The sequence below is a fragment of the Lissotriton vulgaris genome, chromosome 7, assembly GCF_964263255.1.
Source record: "Lissotriton vulgaris chromosome 7, aLisVul1.2, whole genome shotgun sequence".
Lineage (NCBI taxonomy): Eukaryota > Metazoa > Chordata > Amphibia > Caudata > Salamandridae > Lissotriton > Lissotriton vulgaris.
The window spans coordinates 842,905,046-842,932,623 of NC_141695.1; the positions used below are offsets into that span (position 1 = coordinate 842,905,046).

General features: G+C 46.4%; 1 protein-coding gene across 1 annotated transcript in view; it reads right to left on the reverse strand.

The window, feature by feature from the left end:
* Positions 1-27,578, reverse strand: part of CCDC57 (coiled-coil domain containing 57) — an 817,765-nt gene that overhangs the window by 700,033 nt on the left and 90,154 nt on the right. Inside the window, exons 2-3 of the mRNA XM_086931199.1 lie at positions 10,595-11,005; positions 9,699-9,807 (exon numbers count right to left, since the gene is read on the reverse strand). Of these exons, the coding sequence (XP_086787325.1) occupies positions 9,699-9,807; positions 10,595-10,992 (507 nt within the window). The 5' untranslated portion in view covers positions 10,993-11,005. The remainder of the gene's footprint in view (positions 1-9,698; positions 9,808-10,594; positions 11,006-27,578) is intronic.

Sequence of the window (27,578 nt, forward strand, 5' to 3'; positions counted from 1 at the left end):
CATAAGGGTGACTGACATGAGGCTATGGGAAGGGTCAGGGGCTGGGAAATGTGGACACTTCACAGCCAAGATGGCAGTTCTGGACTGCGCGCAGACACTGCAGTGGCAGGTCTGAGGTACACTTTACAAGCTACTTCTGTGGGTGGCGCAAACCAGCGCTGCAGGCCCACCAGCAGCATTTGGGTTACCAGCCCTGGGCACACACAGGCCACACTACTAGGGACTAACAGGTAAACCAAATAAGCCAATCAGAGATATACCAATTCACCGTCATATTTACACAGGGAGCATTTGCTCTGTGGCTCTGAATGGCAGTGGCACAGCGCCCAGAGCATCTAATACCAGAAAAAACAGAGGAGACAACAGCGAAAAATGGAAGGGAGACCCACACCAATGGTGCCAGGTCTTACACGTGTCCCCCCCAGCTGAAATGTGGGGAGAACTACCCATCTCCTTGGGGGTTCTCTTCACTAGGGCGGAAAAATCTGGACAGACCATCAGCATTGGCGTGTTCTGTGCCAGGGCGGGATTCCACCATGAAATCCATACCCTGTAGGGAAATGGACCACCTCAGCAACTTGGGATTCTCACCCCTCATCTGCATCAGCCATCTGCGGGCCCTGTGGTCTGTCTGAACCCGGAAGTGAGTCCCAAACAGGTATGGTCTCAGCTTCTTCAATGCCCAGACCACAGCAAATGCCTCTTGCTCAATTGCACTCCACCTCTGTTCCCGGGGAAGTAACCTCCTACTGATGAAAGCTACAGGTTGATCTAGGCCCTCCTCATTGATCTGTGACAGAACAGCCCCCACCCCATGCTCTGAAGCATCTGTCTAGACAAGAATCCTTAGCAAAATTGGGCACCTGGAGGACGGGTGCTGTACACATGGCAGTCTTGAGGGTATCAAAAGCTTTCTGACAGGTGTCAGTCCAATTCACAATCTTGGGCTGCTTCTTGGAAGTCAACTCAGTCAAGGGGGCAACAATGTTGCCATACCCCTTGAAAAACCTCCTGTAATAACCAGTGAGACCTAGGAAGGCTGTCACCTGGGTCAGGGTCCTGGGGGGCTCCATGCCAGGATGGTTTCAATCTTAGGCTGTAGGGGTGCCACCTGGCCACTCCCCACCTGGTGTCCCAAATACACCACAGAACCCTGCCCAATCTGGCACTTACTGGCCTTGATTGCGAGGCATGTTCTGCGCAGCGCCATCAACACTTCCCAGAGGTGGCGCAAATAGTCCTCCCAGGAGGAACTAAACACTGCAATGTCATCCAGGTAGGCGGCACTGAAATCCTCCAGCCCAGCCAACACCTGGTTTACCAACCTCTGAAAGGTGGCAGGGGCATTCTTCATCCCAAAGGGCATCACACAGAACTGGTAGTGCCCATCTGGTGTGGAGAATGCTGACCTCTCCTTGGCCCCCTCAGTTAAGGCGATCTGCCAGTACCCAGATGTTAGATCAAACGTGCTGAGGTACCGGGCAGCCCCCAACTGATCTATGAGCTCATCAGCTCTGGGGATTGGGTGCACGTCAGTCTTCGTGACTGAATTGAGACCTCGGTAGTACACACAGAATCTGAATTCATGGGTGGCACCAGGCGCGGCAGCTTTTGGCACCAAGACCACGGGGCTGGACCATGGGCTGCTAGAGGACTCAATCACACCTAAGGCAAACATTTTGGAGACCTCCTCCTTAATGTAGGCCCTGACCCGGTAAGTCACTCGGTAAGCCTTGTGCTTGACAGGAGGACTGTCCCCGGTGGACGCACCACTCAGTGACACCAGGCACCAGGGAAAACAAATAAGAAAATTGCCCCAACAGCCGGTGACAATCTCTCTGATGCTCAGGGGTCAGTGTGGTGGAGAGGACCACACCTTCCACTGACCCATCCTTCACAGGAGGTCAGTAATAGGCTCACTCTTCTCCTCCATTCCAGCATCTGTGGCAAGAAGAATGCCCACTTCAGACCTAGCAAAGTGGGGCTTCAGGCGGTTCACATGCAGGACCCGCAAGGGGTTCCAGGGAGACTGAAAGTCCACCAAGTAGGTAACTGGACTTTTGCGCTCCACCACCTCAATGGGACCGGTCCACTTATCTTGGAGCGTACCAGTCTCCACTGGGGCCAGTACCCAAACCTTCTGACCAGGTTGAAACTCAGAGTGGTGTTCTGGTCACGCCAGCGTTTCATTTCCTCCTGACTGGCTTCCAGATTTGCCTCAGCAATTTTTCTGAAACGCTGAGTCTGATTCCTGAAGGCCAAGATGTAGTTGAATACATCTTGGGGAGGTGTCCTGGGAGATTGCTCCCAGCCTTCCTTGACCAGACTCAGAGGCCCTCCTACCGGATGGCCATAGAGCAGTTCAAAGGGACTGAACCCTAAGGACTTCTGTGGCACCTCACTGTAGGCAAACAACAAGCATGGCAAGAGGACGTCCCACTTATGCCTCAGGGGCTCCTCTAGGCCCATAATCATGCCCTTCAAGGTCCGGTTGAACCTTTCAACCAGACCATTTCCTTGGGGGTGGTAGGGAGTGGTGAACTTATAAGTTACTCCACACTCCTTCCACAGGGACTTCATGTACTGGGAGATGAAATTGGTCCCCCTGTCATACACCACCTCTCTGGGGAACCCCAGGCGGGAGAAAATCCCCATCAGTGCACACCCCACCACGGGGGCCGTCACCGTCCTGAGTGGGATGGCTTCAGGGTACCGAGTGGCATGGTCCACCAGGACCAGGATAAACCTGTTGCCCATGGCTGTCCTGGGATCCAGAGGCCCCACAATGTCAATGCTCACTCGCTTGAATGGGGTACTAACAACTGGAAAGGGCTGGAGTGGGGCCTTGATCTTCCCCCCACTCTTCCCACTTGCCTGGCAAGTCTCACATGTCCTGCAATGAGTGTCTGAACTATTGCGCATCTGGGGCCAATAAAAGTGGGTGACCAGCCTTTTAAAGGTCTTAGTCTGCCCCAGATGTCTTGCCAATGGAATGTCATGAGCCAACCCCAGTAGGAAGGCTCTGAAGCATGCAGGCACCACCAGCACACGGGAAGACTCCAGCTCAGCAGCCTTAGGCTCGCTATACAGGAGATCGTTCTCCCAATAAATCAGATGTGAACCAGACTGGTCACCTGCTGCCTGGGCTGCAGCCTGTTGCGCATACCCTCTAGAGAAGGGCAAACTCTGTGCTGCTCACAAAATTCTTCCCTAGTGGGCCCTAGGCTGGTTCTCTGCTCCCCGGTAGGCTCCAGGGCATCCCCCTTGGAGTCTGCTCCCTCCTGGGTCGTGGGAACCAAGGGGCCGGCTTCCCGGGCCACTAACCCTTCTCTCTGAGGCAGGGACCTGGGCCATACACTAAAGGCTCCAAATCCTGCTCAACACCCTCCTTAGCTGCCATGGACCTGGTAGTAGCACACGCCCACTCAGGCAGACCAAACATTTGTAAATGAGCTCTCCTCTCCACCGTAGCTCACGGGGGCTCTCCAAATCATTGCCCAACAGACAGTCTACAGGCTTGGCGGGCCTCACAGCAACCTGAAGAGTTCCTGAGACCCCCCCCCCCACTCAAAGGGAACCTGAGCCACCTCACGTTGGCTCTCTGAGTTGTCTGATTACCCTACAGGGCAGAATGCATGAGGGACAACCTGCTCTTTGGACACCAACTGGGATCGGACCGCAGTTACACTGGCTCCTGTGTCCCTTAGAGCCTCCACTCTCTGGCCATTGATGGTCACCCACTGCCTGTACTTCTTAGTGTTCTCAGGCAGTGCGGGTTTAGGGACCATCTCAAAGTCTCCTAATGAAACAAGGGTCAATTCTACGGGATCCCATCCTTCTGGGGCGCCCGTCTCTTCCTCTCCCAGGGCTACACTAGCAAGTTGGCGGGGTGGTGCACGGATTGGTGCAGGGTGGTCCCTCAGGGGACACTGAGGATCAAAATACAGGTGGCCCACTTGAGCACACTTGAAACAAGAAAAGCCCCCCCCCCCCTGAACAGGCCTATCTGTCGGGGCACTGACCTCTGCTCTTGGGGAGGCTGGGAACCACTGCTTGGTTCCCTTAGTAATTACTTTGGGGCCCTCTTGGAAACTCCCTGGGTTTACCCCTGTCCCCCCCACTTCTCTGCTGGCGACCCTGCCCACCTTTGGCGGTCTCCCACTGGGCCTTTCCAAACCCTGGTGCTCACCCAGCGGTCCGCCTACTCAGCAAGCTTCCTAGGTTTAGTTAGCTTGCAATCGATCAGATGCTGGCGTAGCTCAGGAAAACAGTTAATAGATAATTGCTCCCATGCAATCAAATCATACAGTTGCTCAAACGTTTCTACCTTGCTACCTTTTACCCTGCGCTCCATTGCTCTGCAAAACAAAATACACATATTCAACCCACGTGGTACCCTCTAACTTCTTGCAGGTCCTAAACCTCTGCCTATACATTTCAGGGGTTAATCCATAGCGGGTCATCAAAGCCTCCTTCATGTGGGCATAAACCATTGTACTTTCCTGGGGTAGGTCCAACAAGGTATCCCTCCCCTCACTAACAAAGCGCCCCCACAACCCCACTCCCCAATCCTTCTGAGGGACCCGGTGGGACACCATAGCTAACTCATATGCTGCAAACCACTGTCCAATATCTTCACTTTTGTGGAAATCCTTAATAACCTCTTTGGGTATATACACTCTACTCTCAGTATGCACTACAGGTATGTTGCCACCAGAGGGGGAGATCTCTATACTCTTGGGCTTGATCTCCAACTCCCTCAATACTCTCTCATGTTCAAATTTCATCTTCATCATTTCAAATTCTAATTTTTTGTTCTCTAGGCCCCTCAGACCTTCCCTCTTGAGCCTAGCCATCTCCATATTATGCTGCCTATCTCTCTCCCTGTCCTCCATCTCCTCTGTAGACAGGCCCCTTGAGGACACACTCGTGCCGGGGCTAGAGAGTGCTTTTTCACAACAAAATCTACTAATTCTACCTGCTGCTCTCCCACATTCCCTCCCTCCTCCCCAGGCCCTCCCACATTCTTAGGAGCACCCCTGGCTTCTAGCCAGGCCTTCAGGGCTTTGTAAAACTCCTCTCTCTTAGTGAGGCCTGTGATAGGGACTGTGAATTTTTTGCAAAAGAACTTGAGCTGCTTGGCATTGTAGGTATCTATTTTCTCTTCTTCCCAGGAGAGATCCTCCGAGGCATTGGATCTGGGCTTGCCCATTGTAGAAATAACTAGCAATATCAATCCAAAAATAGAATCCAAAAATCTCAAAAATGTATGTGGCTGCGTTATGGTCTGCACTCACTAGTAGTGTACACTATAATTACTGTAAGTGATCACAAATGCAAGTCCAGATCCTCACCGCTGACCACCAATGTTAGAAATGGTGGTCTCTAGTTGGCAGTGGCTGGCCACAGTCCAAGTAGGGACCCTTCTTCCTAAGTAAGAGTAAGGGGGCTACACACTTTGATAACCCCTCCTCAACACTGTGGCAACGTAGCACAAGCAGTTAGGCTTATCTCAGAGGCAGTGTGTAAAGCATTTATGATCATACACAGTAACACAGGGAAGGACACTACAAAGGAACACCAACAAGTAGTTATAAAAAAATAGTATCTTTATATATAGACTTAACACAAGACCAATAACGGTAAAAAGCCACAATACTGGAAAATGGGGGTACTCTTGAAAAGCTGGAAAAATAGTTCAAGGGTTCAAATAGGGGTTCAGTTCAAAGCAGTGGTCTCTGCGACCCCCTTACTTACAAAGTACCTGGATTTCGTAGCAAAAAAAACAAAATGTCGCAAAGGAGCTGTAGCGATGATTTTTCCCACGCTAGGCCGGCGATGCATTGACTCCTTGCCGCAAGGGAGGATGATGCGCCGGGCTGCGGGTGCGTGCGGGACAAAGCGACAGATTTCTTCACGCTAGGTCAGCGATGCATTGAATCCTTGCCGCGAGGGAGGATGATGCGCTGATCCTGTTGCGTGTGCGATCTTGTTGCGATGAAAGAAAATGGCGCTCCGCGAGGGAGCAACGATCCAGGTGCGATGCGAGGAAAATGGCAGACGATCGGCGTCCGCGCTGCGATGATCTCGATGCGATTATCCGGGGTCAGCGAGCCTTCGAAAAGCCCGCAAACGTGCAGTGCGATGATCTCTGGGTTAGCAAGCCCTTTGGTGCCCGCAAGAGTGCGATGCGATGATCTTTGGTTTGCGAGCGCTCGGCGGCAGCAGCGCGTGGATTTTTCTTACACTCTCCAGCTGCGCCGGCTCGCAAATGGTGTTAGCGACGATTTTCAGCTCTCTTTTCTCTGTAGTAGAACTAGAGGCCCCGGAACTCACAGGGGCCTCACCTGCAGATAGAAATCCTCGCTGGGAGGAATCAGGAGGCTGCTGGGGGAGTTAGATGTGCCTGTGGAGGCTAGCTCTCTTCTAGCCCTTGGGTGATTGCTTAGCAAAAATAAAAGTCTCTCAAAAGTCCTTTTCCCTCTTCTTCCAAGTCCAAGGGGAATTACTGCAGGCCAATCCAAGAAACAGCACAAGCACAAGGACAGTCCTCTCCTGCAGATTCCTTCAGTAACACGGACAGAGGTTCTTCTTGACATCCAGGAGCAATACCAAAATCAGGGGTTTGGGCACAGATATTTATACCCCAAAAGTCTTTGTGTTCAGAAGTCTCTAGTCACTGAACCAAGCCAGAACCAGTTCTGCTCAGGCCTAGAGCACTTTGTTTACCAGGCTGCCTCAATCCTTTCAGAAGGAGGGGGTCTGCCTTCAGACGCACAGTAGGAGGTGGAGCCAGCATTCACCTTGCCAGGCACAGCCCTATTCAGGACAAGGAGCTACCCCTCCCCAGTACTCAATGCAGATCTCTCTATTCAACCCAGGCCTGCCTTGCCCCTCTAAACCTAGACAGCCAATACACATAACAGCAGAGCACACTGGAGGCTTAGGCAAAAAAATACATACTTTCTAAAATTGGTATTTTCAAACACAGAATATTGAAACCAACTTCACTAAAAGATACATTTTATTATTCTGAGCTCAGGCATTCTAAATTCGAATTTCTACCATGTTCCCTGAGTCAGATAGGACTATAAGATGTAATAGCCAGTCTACCCATTCTAGCCTATGGAGAACAGTTAGCCTTGGAGCAGTGAAAAACAAAATGGAGAGGGATTCACTACCAGGACATGCTACACATATCAAGCCATGTCCTACCATACGCACACAATGCACCTATCATAGGGGTGACTGACATGAGGCTATGGGAAGGGTCAGGGGCTGGGAAATGTGGACACTTCACAGCCAAGATGGCAGTTCTGGACTGCGCGCAGACACTGCAGTGGCAGGTCTGAGGTACACTTTACAAGCTACTTCTGTGGGTGGCGCAAACCAGCGCTGCAGGCCCACCAGCAGCTTTTGGGTTACCAGCCCTGGGCACACACAGGCCACACTACTAGGGACCAACAGGTAAACCAAATAAGCCAATCAGGAATATACCAATTCACCGTCATATTTACACAGGGAGCATTTGCTCGTGGCACTGAATGGCAGTGGCACAATGACCAGAGCATCTAATACCAGCAAAAACAGAGGAGACAACAGCGAAAAATGGAAGGGAGACCCACGCCAATGGTGCCAGGTCTAACAGTCTGAATTTATTTTTTTATTTGCCTCTGCGCGCAGTGAGGTGGCGGTCCTCTGCCATAGCTGAGGTACCGTCGCTGCTCTGAAGGTCCTCGCTGAATCATTACCTGAAGAGGGGACATCCTTAAGACAGTGTTACAGAGGGAGACTCTAGGATAGTAGTTAATGGTGTGGCACATTTCATGGCTAAGGAATATAATTTTAGGAAGAAAGTTTTCTCCCCAGAGATCTGAGGCATCAAGCCAACTGCACTCCAGACTAACATTAGCTGTTAGAGGTCAGTGTTCCTTTGGCCAAAAATCTTTTAAGAAAGCCTGTGCAATACTTATTTCTTATAAATGTCATCATAACAAGTTTCCCACCAGGTATTTGTGGTCTTCTTTAGTTCATTCCTTTTTCCTAGTTGAAATAATAGAGCCATTTGCTTTCTAATTACAAACAAAGGGCATAGTCCATAGTTATGAAAGTATTTTTTTCATTGTTAATTTGAGCTTTTTCCAAAATCTTCTGTGCATGATTCAAACTAGTTATATCTTCCCTGAACTTACTGAAGGCATATCTTTTATATACTTGAATTATGAAGTAATAGGATCATACTTCAAACAATTTAATACAACAGCATTTTTGCATAAAACAAACCTGCGCACACGTCTTTAAGATTTAAAGCAGAGTAAGTACTCTGTCTATTCGAAGCAAACAACACTTAGAGTACATATATACATTTTAGCCGACACAATAAACATTTCACATTTGACTGTGTTCTTCTTTTATTCTGAAGAGATTGCCCAGCCAACACGTGCTTCGTCTGGGTGAATGACCCTAGACATCCTCAGGGCTTTAAGCAAGTTAAGGAGATCTGATATCTCTCTGCCGGTTGAACTTCCGTCCCGGCTGACAAGGAGGTGGAGCAAGGTGAAGAAATCAGAGTAAGGGTTCCAATGGGGTGAAAAACGAAATTCACTTCCAAAAAGTAAGGTCTCTGGGATGAGGTCAATCTGGTGGATCGGGCGCAAATAAGGTCCACCACGAGAAGTCAGAATATTATCTAGACAGTCAGAGGACTGGCCAAGCTGACCAAGCGAGTACACTTGTCCATGAGAAAGATCGCAGCGTCTGGGACCCAAACGTTTATTCTGTCGGATAAAATGTATATATGTATTGTATAAGTGTTGTTTGCTTTGAAAAGACAGAGTACTTACTCTGCTTTAGGTCTTAAAGACGTGTGTGCAGGTTTGTTTTGTTCATATACAAGACCTCAGGTCTTTAGAAGGGGGTTCAGGGTTAACCCTCTCCTGTACGCACCGTCCCACCAGATATGAAACAATGACGAGCGTTTCACTCTGAGCAGGCGTCACCTACCTACCTACCTACTCAAACCCTGTCTTTTGTTATAGCATTTTCGCCTGCCCTGGAAGAAAACGATGCTCGGAGAATGCTTGACACCCATTTCTGCCATTAAAAGCTTCCAATCCAACAAGATTTTATTCAACACACCTGCGCTCAACTAAAGTCCCAGATATCGTCACCCAAAAGTATTTAGTTGTTTATACTACCATAATTTAGAAATACAGTGTGATTATTTTCAATTGTATTGTTCAAAAAACAGCTATTTTGCGGCACACTTTTCTAGATCTGTTATTTACCATGGTGTTGGGTGAAAAGATAAACTGGAGAAGTAAGGTGACCTGAGGCACACAGCTGGGCTGGTTTTGGCAGGAATGTTTAGGGCTGACTTAGCCAAGATAGAAGAGTTGCATGTGGGATTCCGAATAGAAAGTACCTAGGACTAGAACCCAAAGAATGGACAGGAAGAGCAAAGAGGGGGATGGAGGAGAGAGGTGCGTCAGTCAAAAGTCCAGAGGAGAAGATGCACAAGGTTGGGTGATGGCATAAAGCAGGGAAGAGAGTGAATCAAGGGGGGGGGCAAGGGCGCAAACAGGATTGGCTATTGCTAACAATCATAGAAGTAGTCATGAATATAACACACTTATATACGCAAGACTTTATCATTCCACAAAAGACATTAAATTAAAGGTTAAGTAAAAAGAAGTTACCTGTTTTTGTAAACCAAGTTCTCCTTCCACCTCCTGGATCTTTCTCTCCAGCTGACGTTTTAGCTTCTCATAGTCTTCGCGATGGTGGTCAATTTCATCATCCTTTGAGCTGAATATCACAAGGAAAGTCATGAGCATGTATGTACGAGTTAACAAATTGTGTGCATTCATGCAAGTGAGCAATCTATGTCATTTTGGCTGTAGAACTAACAAGAATGTGAACATCAACATTCCAATGGAATGCACACCCTACAATGATACACTATTTTTATTATGTTCTACCAGATATCGAGTTTTTATATTGAACTGCAAAAATAAGTGTTGATTTACTACTCCAAACTTAACATCTACTTAGAGTGAGAGTATATATGTCAATGAGCCTCCATACATTGTCAAGTAATGCTCGGAAAATGTTCCCTGAGCTGAAACTCTTATTGCGCCATGGAGCCACTGCCAGAAGCAGCAGAATGAAGAATGGCTACGTGCTCTTTTCTTAGCAGGATAGTCATCAAGCTAGTGAAGTTACTCCCTAGAACCAGTGCAGCACCTACCTAGAGCTCAGGCCGTCTGGCTACATTTGCATGAAGTGCCCACATAGCAGTAGCTCAAAAAGTAGGTTCCATCACTTGCTTAGAACACTCTGTCCCAATTAAGTGCCAAATGTTCTGGTCTTGACCAAGTCATCTAACAAAGCGATGACAAGCTTTGTTAATCCGCTAAAAGACTGGTCACTGACAGAGATGTGATCTAACATGGACAGTTGACCTGGAAGATGGTAGACTCAGCAGAACCCACACGCAAGGTTAGAGAAGAAAGAGAGCAGGAGAAACAAGGACAAATATAAAATTTGAGGATCGAGATCCAGACAGCACAAAATAAAAGCAGAGAGCGCTGACCTTCGCATCTTCTCAAGCTCGAGCTGGTGCTCTTTCAGTCGTTGTTGGTACTGGTGCTGTAGGCCCTCTCTGGTTTGCATCTCTTTATTAACTGTTTGCTGAAGCTTCTCTATCTGGATCTTGAGCTCACTGACTTCAGCCTGCTTAGCATTTTCCACAGTTTTCAGATGTGTGAACATGGCATCATACCGCTCCAGCTCACGGTCTCGTTCCTCCATAAGACGCAGATTGTAGGTAAAATCTTCCTTCAGCCGGCTATACTTCTGGCTTTGGTCTTGGAGCTGGCGCTTGGTGTCCTTTAACGCAGTTTCTAAAAGGCTCACTCGTCGAGCCTGCAGCTCTTTCCATTCCTGCTCTTTGGAAACAAGGAGCTCGGCAAGTTCGTCGTCCTGCTGCATCGCTTCTCAAGCTCTGAAAGAGAAAGCACACTAGGTGGTAAATATTTGAGGATGAGAAAGCGATATTATCAACAACCAAAGAATACGGACACCTTATATAATCTATATACCTCCCAAGCATTCTCAGCCCTGGGTGATTTGATAGTGCTAAAAAGAGCCATTTTTTGAGGTCAGACAGATCACAGTGTAAGGTACCCCAAATTCACCCTGTTCTCCACTGTAGCTTTAAGGTCCAGCTATAGGCTTTGAAACCTCAATATTAGGCAGTCCATATTAGAGATAGTCCTTTAAGGTGACCTCTTTATTGACTTGAGGAGTCACATCTAAAAACAAACCTGACAAATTTAATAAGTGACATCCCAGGATATTTTCGAGGCTAGGACATTTCGTCATGGGTGTCACAATAAAGGACTATTTCAAATATGGACTGCCTATCATATTGAGAAGTTGCAGCTATGTATTTGTATAAAATTTTAGGGAAGAGAGACGGTTCCTATTGTTATAGGAACATTGAATATATGTAGGTCACTTCACACTGTATTTGTTTATGTATATTGTTTTTACAGACTTATGTATATATATATATATATATATATATATATATATATATATATATATATATATATATATATATATATATATATATATATATATATATATATTACCTACTGGCTATCGCCAGTAGGTATATATAGTTAGGATTAATTCCCTATGGCATTTCTGAAAATTCTATGTCTAATAACTTTGGCGTTTGTGGACGGAATCGGCTGAAATTTTCAGGAAAATGGCACATTTTGTTTCTGAGCAGCCCCTGAAAATTTGGTGGGGTTTCGTCAAGGGGGGGCCGAGAAAAAAGGGGGGTCCCAAAACGCGTTTTTCCCATTCATTTTTCCATAGGGCGGTTGGACTCACTTTTAGCTCGAACGGCTGAATGGATTTGCACGAAACTTGGCAAAATTGTAGGGACTGTTAGCCCGATGTGCCTTTGCTAGGTCTCAATATATGTGCTCCAGTGGATTTTGAGAAATTAACGTTTAAATCAAGATATATATCTGTAACAGCGCTCCGGGCAGCGATCCGGTCCGCTTACTTTTCGCGTTTCGGAACTTTGCGCGCAGAAAGCTGATTGGCTCTCCGGTGTCTGTCAACATTCTAAACAGTCCGGAGCGGCCGCCATCTTGTCTCTCGGTAGGATCGAGAGAGAAGAAGAGGTGAAAAACGAAGGGGGAATTTAATGAAAGGGGGCAAGGTATCCCCCTCTTGACCCCCTAGGAATGTTGTTGGGGTTATTAAAGGGTCCCGTGGGGAAAAGAAAAAAAAAATGATTTTTCACGGTAGAAGCGCTTCACGGGCCGCGAACTGGGCCGCAAACTGGTAGCGAAACGGGAATTCGCCATTTTGTGCTTCGTTAATTAAATTACTAGGTATAAGGGGGTGCGGGAGACGTATCCTAATCCCCTATGTTTCCTGAGGGTGGCTGAGGAGGCTGATATATGTTGATACATCTCTTCCAGCGGCTGTGCGTGAGCTTTTTTTTTTTTTGCTGCGTGACAGTCCGGAGCGGCCGCCATCTTGTCTCTCGGTAGGATCGAGAGAGAAGAAGAGGTGAAAAACGAAGGGGGAATTTAATGAAAGGGGGCAAGGTATCACCCGCTTGACCCCCTAGGAATGTTGTTGGGGTTATTAAAGGGTCCCGTGGGGAAAATAAAAAAAAAAATGATTTTTCACGGTAGAAGCGCTTCACGGGCCTCAAACTGGTAGCGAAACGGGAATTCGCCATTTTGTGCTTCATTAATTAAATTACTAGGTATAAGGGGGTGCGGGAGACGTATCCTAATCCCCTATGTTTCCTGAGGGTGGCTGAGGAGGCTGATATATGTTGATACATCTCTTCCAGCGGCTGCGCCATCTTGCCTTTTTTCCAATGCCACAATTTTGTCGTGCACGGCAGCCATTTTAGATGCCAGGCTGGTCCCAGGCTATCACCTATCCCTGCGGATGTAGTTGATGGCCCCAGCTGTAGAGAATTCAGACATGCCAACCCTCCCGATTCAGGCGTGTGACTACTGATTTCAGTGCTAGTCTCCCGCCTCCCGATTTCTGCAAGCAAAAACCCGGGGGCATATTACGAACAACTAGCGATAATTTTTGTCTCTAACTTGTTTAGAGACAAAAATTATCGCCGCACATCGGCGATTTTTATCGCAGATAAACCTTGCTATTATCGCAGAAAAGTCAGCGATATTCATGTATTATCGAGCAAATGCTCTTAGCCATGTTATCCACCTCCCATTGGATAACATGGCTAAGAACTGCTCAGGGCAGGTGTTAGATTTTGGAGATATTCGCGCTTAGCGCGAATATCTCCAAAAGTTGGTAATAGGAGATAGCGATGTTAGGGACTGTTTCCAGTCGCTAACATCTTGGCACGCCACTTTGCATGTCATTAGTGATAAGTATCACTGACATGCAAAGCGGGGCCCAAGATGGTCGCTATCTCCTTTTAGCTGTCACTAACTGGTGTTAGCGACAGCTTGGTAATAGGGAGATAATTTTATCTCCGCTTTCATGGCTTTTAAAGCCAAAAAAGCGGAGATAAACCCCCTTGATAATATGCCCCACGATTCCTTGGGGGTTTCAGCTGACAGGGCTTGGTATTGTGTTACATGGTAATTTTTCCAGGAAACGTCAGAGGGTCGATGCAGGGGTTTTGGAAGAGGTGATAAACCATTTAAGCCTCATGAACAAGCGCATGGTCTTTTAAAGATTTGTGAAGTACTCGGGGCGGCGGTGTGTGTGTGCCCTCTTTCAGGAGCGGGCGGGGGGGCACTGCCAGCAACTTGCCAGGTCAGGTAGTGTTCAACACGTGCATCACCCTTTCTCTGCCTGCTATTGCGCTCCATGCTTCGGAAAGGTAAGAAAAAGAACGTGCATTTGAGTTTGAAATGTCCGATCCTGCAGCAGCACACTTCCAAAGCCCACACATGACAATAACCCGATTCAAGGCCCTATTCACCCGTTTTTAAAAAAATAGATAACACTCCAACACAGTAAGATTATAAAACTTTATTAACTTTTAACTATAATGAACGGAACAAAAACTAAAAACATTTAAACATTTTTCAACTCAAAAAGCAACAATGGTTAGAAGCTGTCTTTTGTGCGAATAGTCCCAAGGCAGCACAACGTGCAGAGTTCTGGACGGCACCCAGGTGATGTCGCCTGGGTGCCGCACTGGTTTTGGGATCCTACAATGCAGCACAGAAAAACAGCGTGGGGCGTCCCGGGTGGTGCGGGGGGAGGCCTCGTCAGTAGCGGTCTGTTGTGCGAATAGTCCCAAGGCAGCAGAACGCGTTGAGATGTTGATGGGACTGTGTCCAGTGTCCCATGGCTGACACAACATGTACGACAAGCACCCAGGTGATGTCCAGTAAACTGCCGCACTGGTTTTGGTATCCTACAATGCTGCTCCGAAAATTGGCGTGCGGCGGCCCGGGGGGGGGGGGGGCATGGGGGAGGCGGCGTGAACGGGCCTCCCCAGGTGGCGGCCATCTAGCTGAGTTGCGCCCGCTCTTGCGGCTACAGCGTCTCGCTCACCATGTTGTTGAGTTGCTCCCACTCTTGCAGTGCAGCGATAGGCGGCTGCCACATGGCTCTTAAAATGGCGGACGGCTCCTCGGTTTTGGGCCTGGTCCACTGAAATGGCCCTGGGACACCTTGGAACTCGGACGCTTGCCTGTTAGGGCTTGGGCTCCATTCTCGAAAAGCGTCCCCTCAGCCGTGAAGATTCTACAACAGTCTTGGGGGCCCCCGACTCCCACAGGCTTCCGGTGGGGAGCGGCTGCCATGATTGCTCGCGGAATGACCACGACGGAGCCACGAGATGGTGGTGCTCTCATGCTGACGCCAGCTTCAGTCTGAATGATCCAGAAACAAGGTGGGGCTTTCATCGTTTGGGAAAAAAAATGTTCTAAACCAATGAAAAGTGTTATTTTTAGGTCATATGACCAAGACTTCCATCTTTAGGAAACCAAAAGTAAAATGAACCAATGAAAAGTTTTATAAACAAGTCACATGACCTGTTATGCGGCATAGGGCTACAAAAAGCGTAGAAAATCCGTTGGCACGTGAGGCGGCGTCAGTAGCGGACCAATGTGCGAATAGGCCGAAGGCAGCACAACGCGCCGAGATCCGGATGGCACCGAGGTGGTGTCCAGCAAATTGCCGCACTGGTGTGGCCATCCTACAATGCTGCGCCGAAAGACGGCGTGTCCAGCTGAGTTGCGGTCACTGTTGCGGTACAGTGACTCGAACGCGCCGAGATCCGGATGGCACCGAGGTGGTGTCCAGCAAATTGCCGCACTGGTGTGGCCATCCTACAATGCTGCGCCGAAAGACGGCGTGTCCAGCTGAGTTGCGGTCACTGTTGCGGTACAGTGACTCGAACGCGCCGAGATCCGGATGGCACCGAGGTGGTGTCCAGCAAATTGCCGCACTGGTGTGGCCATCCTACAATGCTGCGCCGAAAGATGGCGTGTCCAGCTGAGTTGCGGTCACTCTTGCGGTACAGTGAGTCGAACGCGCCGAGATCTGGATGGCCCCGATGTTGTGTCCAGCAAGTTGCCGCACTGGTGTGGCCATCCTACAATGCTGCGCCGAAAGTCGGCGTGGGGTGCCCCGTTGGCTTATGAGGTGATGTCAGTAGTGGACCGATGTGTGAATAGGTTGGAACCAGCACAAGGCGCCAAGATCCGAATGGCAAGTTCTGGATGTTGAGTGCCATAGTTGAGAGTTCTGAGCAGTGCTTGTAAGACTATCTGAAGTTTATTATAAGAATCAGAGTAAGTTGAAGACTGTCTGAAGCTTATTTGCACCTTTTGCAGCTTCACTATTGCCCAAGGTGGTGTCCAGCAAATTGCTGCACTGGTGTGGCCATCCTACAATGCTGCGCCGAAAGACGGCGTGTTCAGCTGAGTTCCGGTCACTCTTGCGGTACAGTGACTCGAACGCGCCGAGATCCGGATGGCACCGAGGTCGTGTCCAGCAAGTTGCCGCACTGGTGTGGCCATCCTACAATGCTGCGCCGAAAGTCAGTGTAGGGTGCCCCGTTGGCTTATGAGGTGATGTCAGTAGTGGACCGATGTGTGAATAGGTCGGAACCAGCACAAGGCGCCAAGATCCGAATGGCAAGTCCTGGATGTTGAGTGCCTCAGTTGAGAGTTCTGAGCAGTGCTTGTAAGACTGTCTGAAGCTTATTTGCACCTGCTGCAGCTTCACTATTGCCCTGGTGTGGCGAGGTCCGGCGGAACTTTTTTCCTTTTCCTTTCTGCTTCTTTTCCTACAATCCGTTTCATCTGAAGACACGACCAGGTCCCTGAATGTGTGTAGGGGGACGCTATTGATTGAATGAAAATGGCGGCTTGACACAAAGCTGACTCAAGCGTTACTGTTGATGCTATACAGACAAAAATTGGTTTTCAGTTTGTACATTCTTCATGGTTTTTTTTTCCATCCAAGTCTGATTGAGAGTTTGTAGAAAAATGGCTTCAGATTTTCCACATACTACTCTTCAACATTCTTCCTAAATGTAACAATGTGAAACTCACTAGGAGAACGGCTGTTTCTGTTTCCTTTCAAAATGCTGCCAACAATATTTTCTGAATGGAAGACACCATCTTGTAGCATAAAGGGCCGAAAGGGGTTCTGGTCTGGCCGATGGTTGGTGGAGACATTTTGACTATATCTTGGACCTGCCCGGCCTCGCCCAAAATGGCGCCGGTATAAATGGGACTCGTAACTCCTTGCCCGCAAATGTATATCTAGAAAATGTTATTGTAAGTGGCCCTGTCGTATTTTAATTACAAAATGTACGTCCACCGATTCCGCAACTGTTAGACACCTTTGTTCTTGCAACCTAATGGCCCGCTCGTTACGTTCTTCTACAGTGTAAATGTCTCCTCATCATATACGATTTCAGTTTGCTCCGTGGCCGGCCCACGTGGTTATAGGCCCGTATTTGTATACTGACATTTTCACAATAAAGGTTTTTAAAACAAAACACGGTAGTAGTATTTACATTGGTAAAGTTTTTACTTTTAGTCACTGTTTTCGAATCAGTAAAAGGCAAGTGAAATAAAGCAGTCCAATTACATGACGGATAAAAGGTATAATATGTAGGAACGCAGTAAAGATAAATGGTCAAGGGCAGTTGTGTTTTTCATGTCTGCAACATAAAGTGATCAATAAGAATCTGATAATCAGGCGTATCGGCGACTAAGACAGCAGGCCGAATCTCTTTTACTCAACGGCTCCGTCATGGAAGGAAGAAACGCCCTTTTTCTCGAAAAAGAAATATATTTTACTTGCAAGACAGTTGTAAATTTTCCGGGAAAGTACATTAGCCTGGAATATTATAACATATGTTTGAAAAAAAAATATTGTTCGAAAACAATAAAAAGCGTAATTTTTAGGTCATATGATCAAGCTTTTCATCATTAAATTAACAAAAGTAAAATGAACCAATGAAAAGTTTTATTAACAAGTCACATGACCTGTTATGCTTACGTTACGCGCTGCGCGCCGCGCCTCGGATCACTTCCGGGTGCGCTAACGCGGCGTGTCATATAACGCATTACGCGACAACGTAGGTCAAGAATATAGTCAAAATGTCTCCACCAACCAGCGTTCGGAACACAACCCCTTTCAGCAGTCCAAAAAGTTCTGTTAAATGACAACAGAGGGGACAGGCAACAAGAACCATCAGTCAAAGAGGGGAGGGCAAGTTCTTCTCTTCCGGGTCATGTTGGGGCGCTACCGGAACTGATCGAATTGGTAGTCTACAGTGTTTCTGGATGTTTCAGACTAAAGCTGGCGTCAGCATGAGACCACTACCATCTCGTAGCTCCGTCGTGGCCATTCCACGAGCAATCATGGCAGCCGCTCCCCACCAGAAGCCTGCGGGAGTCGGAGGCCCCCAAGACTTTTGTAGAATCTTCACGGCTGAGGGGACGCTTTTCGAGAATGGGACCCAAGCCCTATCAGGGAAGCGTCCGAGTTCAAAGGTGTCCCAGGGCCATTTTAGTGGACCAGGCCCAAAACCGAAGAGCCGGCCGCCATTTTGAGAGTCCTGTGGCAGCCGCCTATCGCTGCACCGCAAGAGCGGGAGCAACTCAACTACATGATGAGCGAGACGCTGTAGTCGCAAGAGCGGGCGGTAAACAGCTGAATGGCGGAAGAGGCACAGTGTAGCAAAAGCGGGCGGAATGGCAACTGAAACGGTAAAGGGGCGCCCCACTACAGCGTGTCTTCAGGTCAAACGGATTGTGGGACAAGGTTCAGAATTGAAGAGTCATCAAAAGGCAAAAAGTTCTGCCGGACCCCGGGAGCCGGCCGCCTATGTCGGGGGCGATCTCAGGCTACACCAGTGCTATAAGACTTGGGGAGGGTGTCGGAGCCAAGCGTCTTCTCCGAGTCCATGGCCATCACACCGCCCCTAAGGGGCCTCCGTCAAGCTGTTTAGGAAGGTAACATATCACATTGTTTTCTAATGCAGTCAGGTCCACAAACGACACTCACTTACTTTGAGAATAGTGAAGCTGCAGTAGGTGGAAATAATCTTCAGACAGTGTTACAAGCACTGCTCAGAACTCTTAACTATGGCACCCAACATCCAGAACTTATGCCATTTGAGAATGGCAGTGACATCGAAGCAACTCAGGGACCAAAACCATTAACGTACTTTCACGTATGAAAATCTTACTTGGGGAGGGGGCAGGAGCGAAGCGCCCCCTCCCAGTCAGCGCCACCACACCGTATGTTGAAAATTTGAAGCCATCGTTCTACAAAGTCAACCAAACTTGGATTGAAAAATCTAGAAAAATGTACAAACTGAAAACCAGTTTTGGTCTGCATAGCATCAGTAGCAACGCTTGAGTCAGCTTTGTGTCAAGCCGCCATTTTGATTCAACAAAGCACAGGCATTGAAAAAGGCTCAAACTCAGAACTCTGAACTATGGCACCCAACATCCAGGAGGTTGCCATCCGGATCTTGGAGCCTTGTGCTGCTTTCGACCTATTCACACATCGGTACACTACTGACATCATCTTATAAACCAACGTTATGTAAATAGTTTTTTAATAAAATGTTTTACCCTGTTTCTTTGCTGGCGTGTTGTCTATATTTTTAATATTTGCATAGGGTTTGTCGTTATTTTGTGCGGGATGGGTGATGGAGCCGAGCTGTCTTGTAGCCCTCATGGTGTGGAGCTCAGTTCATCTCACTATTTTCGTATTTCTCATGAAGGGTTGTTCCTAATATTTCTATTTTAGCGAGGTCAAAAAGAGATCCAATTAGTGGCCTACTGATTTTGCTCGATTACTTTTATTTTTTTACACGATTTTTCACTATCTGCAAAGACTAAACAGAGTATTGCGACTTTGTGCTTGTTTGTAAATAGAGAATGATCCAAAGAGAACCAATTCTAAAACAGTAAATGCTTGGACAACAATCAATCAAATGGAGAGACAAGCAGGCACGACGGATTACAACGGGGGTAAAGGCCTGCGTTAACTACCCTTCAGTATCTGCAAAGAGAGAGTACTACTAAGACAAAAGAGGGGAGTGGGGGGTGCAGCGTTCAAAGCACATCAGCGTGCATAAATACGAAAATGTTTTTATCTATCACGTACTTGACATTTTAAAGCTTTTCATATTTGCTATTAAAAAACCAATGAAATTCACAGAAAAAAACATAGGTTATAGTGGATATATAGTTAGGAATTTGCATTTACAAAACCTTGAAAATTCAATGAAAAAACCATTGGTTTTAGGCCATATATAGTTAGGGATTTGCATTTACAAAACCTTATTTTACTCGCATAAAACCATTGAAATTCCATATATAGTTATAAGCGCTAACTATATATCGCACACCCGCAATCCACTGCTGATGATGTCACATATTACATCATTCATGACATGGTTAGTGACATCACTGATGACATCACTGATGACATCTCAAATGACATCACTGATGACATCACTGAAAACATCTCATTTGACATGACTGATAACATCACTGATGATATCATTCATGTGATAATACGATGAACCTCTTCAGACTCTAATATAACCTTAGATACAATCAGTGTAAACAGACACTCACAGACTGTCACTCATCCATGGAGTTACTCACACACCTAGTCAGTCATGCAAAGAATCAATCACACCTCCATTTCCTCAACTATACAGTTATACAAACTTTACTTATTCAAACATATACTAACACATATTTACTCTATTATACAATCCCTGATACAAGTTCACAATGATCCATACAGCCACTCACACATTCACTGGCTCTTATGCACAGTTATTTATATATGTCAACTCTCACATGTACTGTGTTTTACATATGTACTTACTTTGACATGTAGCACTGAGATATCCATTCACTCACCAATACACTCATGCACACAGTCAACCGCCCATACAACTGTTTCCACATGCACTTTTGAAACCATACATCTAGTGAATCAACTGCTCACACATCTATGCACAGAGTCACACACCTCCCAGCCACCCACACACACACTCAGTATCCCATACAAATACTTGGGCAACCAATCAATAACCCATATAGTTACTCATATAGCTACTTATCAACACATGCAACAGTTTACAGAACAACAGACATAATGATGCACAAATTAAGACAGTTTAGTCACTAACCCATGCACTCAGTGAGACACATTTAATCACTCACTCATACAGTCAGTCATGCACCTACTAAATCCTTCATCCAGACACTTATATATCCACTCATTCTTCAATATGTAAGAGATATTTTAACTTTACAGAAACATACAGTCACTGGATGTTGTCATCAGTGATGTCATCAGTGATGTCATTTGAGATGCCATCAGTGATGTCATCAGTGATGTCACTAACCATGTCATGAATGATGTAATATGTGACATCATCAGCAGTGGATTGCGGGTGCGCGATATATAGTTAGCGCTTATAACTATATATGGAATTTCAATGGTTTTATGCGAGTAAAATGCGGTTTTGTAAATGCAAATCCCTAACTATATATGGCCTAAAACCAATGGTTTTTTTCATTGAATTTTCAAGGTTTTGTAAATGCAAATTCCTAACTATATATCCACTATAACTTATGGTTTTTTCTGTGAATATATATATATATATATATATATATATACATATATATACATATATATATATATATATATATATATATATATATATATATATATTAAAATAGGTCTCGTTGTATACAGTGAATAGATATTTGTTCTGTCATTGGTATATGTAGATACACTGCTTTTCACACCCCAGTTTAGGAGTTTGGGGATTTGCTTTGTAAAAAGATTAATAAATTATAATTTGGAAGTCTCTACCAGACCAGTGACCGATTAATAAGCTTACAGGCTAAGGGTAAGTTAGGCAACTATCGATTCCCACATGTGACCAATTTTTCTGTTTCATTGAGTTTCTCTCCAGGTCCAAGTGGGATTAGTAGGGCTAACCCCTATTGGTATATCCATGAAGTTCAGAAATTAGCTAAACACCCATCTGTTCAAGGAGCACTTCCTCATGCCGATAAAAGCCCATTAACCTGCTCCTGTAGCCTTCAACACCAGCAAAAAAGCCCTACCCACCAGCTTACTTATTATTGTACACTATTTTATATTACCCACAAGCCTATGCAAAGTACCTGGAACAGGCGTCTGCCCTTCTAGTATGTACAGCGCTGATGCACTCCAGGAGTACCAATAAAAGCAAAACATTTTAAAATAGGAAATTGTAGCCTATTATTTAGTGCCAAAATATCACTTATAGGCCACCTAAGAGCAGGTTGAGACCCTGGGGGCAGAGAGGGTCAAATTGGAGGGAGTGGTAGGTGATATTAAAGATGAGAAAATACAGTGAAAAGGATAAGGGAGGGTACAACACACAGAGAGTGAGTGTGCAAAAAGGAGGAAGGTGTTTCAATACCCTGAAAAAAATAAGGGAAGAAGTGGTACTGGCGGAAGTAAAGTGTGGAGATTGGGTGAAGTTGAAGGGGTGAGTAAACCCAGGGAACAGAGTCCAGGGTAGATGAGCGTCAAATCACATTTGGTGGCGGTGGACAAAGCAGAACGGGTAAGATGTCGGTATGAGATGGGATCCAGCTTATGTTTTTCAGTGATGCTTGTAGTGAGCATAATACCAATGTGATCATCTCCAAGTACTACTGTACGGAGGGACCTTGAGAGCAGAGGGTGATGATTTTGCTTTTGGGGGTGGGAGTGGATGAGGGAAGGACAGTGGAGGAATCAAGCACTGAGATTTAGTTAGGTTAGTCAAGGTACAACATTTAGAGGAATACCATGCTTGACTGAGAGCTCTCACTAAAGCACTTTGCTCTACATTTGCCCTCCCTTTTGCTACAGCGTATAGTGACTAGCCCTCGCTTACTTCATCCACATTTTTACAAGAAGGGACTTAATTAGTCAAATTTGATTAATCCGTGTTAACTGGGTTCTCAGCGTCAGCTATTATGTCCTTGGTCATCTGTGTCAATGCTCAATTTCATACTGATGGAGAGAGAGCAAGAGCCCAATAGGGCAGTGATTGCAGTAACAAGTGTGGGAAAGTCACAGGTGGAATAGGGTGAAAGAGTGCCTAGGAGCCTACTGTGCACTGGCTGATTTTCCACAACACTGAATCCAGCTATTCACAGACAGAAGTGGTACAAATGCTCCCTGGATTGCCCTTGGATCCCTTTAGGTAGCTGGCCAAGCACGAGGCCCTGGTGCTCGAGGATCTGAGGGATGCAGGAACGACAGGCACATGCAAAGGAAGTGAACACGGTTCACATAAAGATCAATATAATTACTTTAAAAGCTGAACTAAAAATCACTAAGAGCTAGAGGATAAAAATGGAAATATCTGGAAATAAAATGACTCGACAGTCGTTTTTACCCTAACTGGGTAAACATTTAAAGTATTAAAAGAAGTCCAAATGGAATAAGGATTCCATAAACATTATACTAAATGAATAGAGCATTCAAAAGAGGAAACCCCATCACAAAGAAGAGTTTTAAAAAGTCTAAGTCCAAAAGAGGGCAAAAGCAAGTCAGGGTCTTACAAAGGTCGCAAAGATGGTGAAGATGCAGGCTAGCAAAAAGACTTGACCTGCTACAAACAGGAAAATCAAGTTGGGGGCAGAGGGGAGGGGAGGTACACTCAAGACATGTGTGATTAAATACTCAAGATCTGCATCATTAAATTCTCTCCATTGTGAACCCTACAAGTGAGTGGGGCTGGGTCCTTGGCAGCTAGCAGTAGAAGGTTGCGCAGGCAAAGAATGTTCTTCTAATTCTGCGGTGCTGAAAACAGATTACAGATTTCTTCATAGGATTTCTGCCCTTTGATGCCATTTCGGGTGGTTGGTTCAAAGCAAAAGCTACACTGGACCGGGTAACTGTAGGCTTCTAGCTACTTAAGAAAGAACCTCTGTATGGTGCCCAGAGGCTGAGAAAGCAATAATTATCCCTCACTTAGTTTGGTGGATGGGGTATTAGGCTGAATACTACAATCGACTTTTTAAGCCTGTGAGATATTGGGTTGTTGGTCGAGGGAGCTGAAACCCTACTCAAGCATTAGCCACAATCCTGGTCATAGTAGTGAAAAACAAATGTATGCGTTTTTCATTACAAGGATATGTAAAACAAACGTTTATGTGCAACATTTCAATTACAATGCACCGTGCCCTATGGGCTGTTTATGGCCTTCGTGAGGAGTGACTTGTATGTAATAAAAACAAGCATTTACAATGCAATGGTTTCGCCTTTGGAAAAGTTAGAGCTATTGGCATTGTAAATAACAAAATTTGTATTTATGTGTTGGTTTTGAAAACATATAAATAAATGGCATTGTCATTTACATTGCCATTAGCTTAATCTCTCGCAAATGTGAGACCTATTGTACCCTACGGACGAGCTCAGCAGACAGCAATTACTACCACACACACACACCCAGAGCCACACACACACACCCAGAGCCACACACCCAGAGCCAGCCACACACACCCAGAGCCAGCCATACACACACACCCAGAGCCACACACACACACACCCAGAGCCACACACACACACACACCCAGAGCCACACACACACACACACCCAGAGCCACACACACACACACACACACACACAGAGCCACACACACACACACACACCCAGAGCCACACACACACACTCAGAGCCACACACACACACACACCCAGAGCCGCACACACACACACAGAGCCACCCAGAGCCACACACACACCCACCCAGAGCCACACACACACTCAGGAGAGCAAGCACAGCGAGGGGGCAGGGAAGCAAGCACAGCGAGAGGGCAGGGAAGCAAGCACAGCCAGGTGGCAGGGAAGCAAGCACAGCCAGGTTGCAGGGGAGCAAGCACAGCCAGGGGAAGGGGAACCAGGGGGCGGATGCCCATCATCTGCACTGGCACACCTCTGCTGTGTGCCGTCACAAAGATACACGGTACAGGACAAACATCAATTGCAACCTACGTGTCTGATATGCACACCTAAAAGGAACAACTGCACTCCTAACTCCAAAGTGCCAGCAGACACATACATCGTGTGTACATAGAGCCATTTCAGGAACCTTTTCTTAGCGCCACTACCTCACCTTCACACTCTGGCAACTCTATAGGCGGGGCACAAGCCTTGCTCACTTCTGTAGCTTTTCTTGAGGAAAACTGAGAAATACAAATAGTATGTACTGGCACTAAGTTCGCACATGTGGTGAAAGTGCACGAGGTGCACTTCAGTTGAGCTACCTAATAAACATATGATTGTGTGCACTATACAGTCACAGTAAGCCCAGCAACTGTGTCAGGCTGCATATAAATGAAACAAAAATGAATCTTACGTGAAGCCTTTTTGTTCCAGTCCCTGTTCAGTATGTGTAATGGGAAAGTGCACTTTGTATGTACTGTCTGAGGCCATGAAAGTGCAGTCGTCTTAAATATCGGTAGCCGCCACTGCAAACAATGGAAACTATGAGGTGCCAGGAAGTGCACTGTCTGAGAGTACAGGACGCACTGCAGCGTTATCCGAGGTGCAGGGTACGTTATGACAGAAACAGGAGTCATTTCAAATGACAGGAAGTTCTTCAGCTGCACTCTATACGCACTATATATATTTAGAAAAAAAGTGCACACCCGCAGAGTGCACTAAAAGGTCCCTTCTGGAGAAAGCATAGGATTTAAAAATACTTTTCCCCGCGTTTCTGCTACTTTTAGCAAGTTTGGGGCAAGGTGTACGCTTCGTAGCGCTCCTGTGCGCTCCGAACGGGAGAAATGGATGGCCCCTACAAATGCTCACGCATCTAGCGTGAGAAATGGACGGCCCCTACCAATGCTCACGCATCTAGCGTGAGCAACCGTACGTGGCGTACAGCTTTGCAATGAGGATCGAAGCGTACGGGTCTTTTCAAAGGGGGGGAAGCGGAAGCGTACAGTTCACCAGGCAATATGAAGCGCACAGTTTATAATCCGAAAGAGTACAGTGGGAGCGCACAATTCTTTTTAAAGGCAGTCCAGATGGGCAGAATGGTGCGCACATGTTACAGGCGAGCTGCCAAGCGTACAGTTAGTTTTCCTGAAGCGCACAGTCTTTTCGATGCGCACCGAACCGGCAAGATGCCACGCACAGTACGGGCGCAAAGTGTCAGCCCGACAACCAACAAACACAAAGAACAGTACACAGAGACGACAGGTCACGGAAATCGCGCAACCCACCCATGCAAAAGACACGTCCAAAATGGCCAAAACATGCCGAGAAAAAAAAAAAAACATCCGCCCACCGCCGCAATGACGTTCTACAAGGGGCGGAGAGGGAAAAAAATCGCCGGAACGCCCACGAATCACCTCGGACAATGACGGACAGATCTTTCTTCCAATGGCTAGCCTCCATTTATGGAGCTAGCCAATGGAAGAGAGAGGCGGGACAAAGCGACATACTGTTCCAACATAAGATTTTGCCTGCGTGAACGCTGCTGCGCAGTGGACGCCAGGCGAAACCTAAAATGGAGTTGGAGGCTTGGCAATGGGATTATTTTGCCAAGTCGAGTTGGCAGTTTAAAACTGCATATAACTGCAATGGCAGGCCTGGGAAATGTTTTAAGGGGCTATTTAAGTGGGTGACACAATGAGTGCTGAAGGCTCACAATAATAGCATTTAGTTTACCAGCCCAGGGTATATTTATATCCAGTGCTTTAAATGGGAAAAAATAAGTGCAGGTACTCATTAAAATAAGCTAGAGGAGTAGTGAGTGGGTGGGGCTAAGGGCAAGACTTGATGATACTTAACAACTTCTATAATAGTTGCAGCACATACCAAAACACATGAGAAATGTGTTTATATAAACAAAGCAGGTTAACTCGTTACAAAAAATTAAAGATAAATGCAATAATATGTTAACATTTCCTTTTTCTTGCAATAGCTGCACCTTCTGAATGACATACTGTTAATTGCTGTTGTTTGGCACAATACTATATATTTTTGAGCATGTGAGTGGGAAGAAACTGAAAAAAAGCCCCACTTGGAACCAAAGCTCTAATGACACCAAGCAAATGAAGCAACTCATCACTACCCTCACAAAAAGAGATCTCTTGTCTCCTCCATCGATCTATCTATTCATCCTTTCATTCTACCATTTACCTGCTGATGTCCACCATTTAACCTTTACATTCTGTTGTCTATTCAGTCTTTCATCCATCATTCAGTTTTAACCATTTAGTCTGTCCGCCCTTTATATCCCAACCTATCCATCCATCTCCAATCCTATCCATTCATCATTTCACTCATCCATCTCTTCATCCACTCTTTCACTCATCCATCAATCCTTTCGCTAATCTATCCATCAACCCATTCACTCCTTCATTCCATCCACCCTTTCATTCCATCCACCCCTTCACTCAATCCCTCCTTTCACTCATCCATCCTTCCTCCCTGTCATTCATCCATCTAAACTTTCACTTATCCACCCATCATCCGCCCTTTTATCCAATCATCTACACTCTTTTACCCCATCCATCCATTCTTTCCTCATCTATCCACTTATTCATCCATCCATCTTCACATCCACCCTTTTACTCACCCATCCATCCACCCTTTCACTCAATCACCCGCCCACCAACCCTCCCTTTTACGTTACTTATAAACCTTTGTCACCGAGCAGACATGTACACACATAGTGCCACACATTTTCTGTTAAAAACCTCCAGAGAGTGTCTTGATTCTCTCTTTTTTTCTCTCGCGTTTTTCTTACAAAAACAGGCATACACATGCTGGCAAACACACAAGCATAAGCAGACACACAAAAGATTTGGGTATGATAAAAGCCATTTTATACTCTTCACATACCATGGCTTTTATAATTACTACTGCCAGGGGACTGCCATCATTCCTGTGTTTGCACAAATGCACACCATAGTGTGAAAATGATTGACACCACAGGGCCTTAATGGACCCTGCTCTGTAAAACACAGGGTAATGGT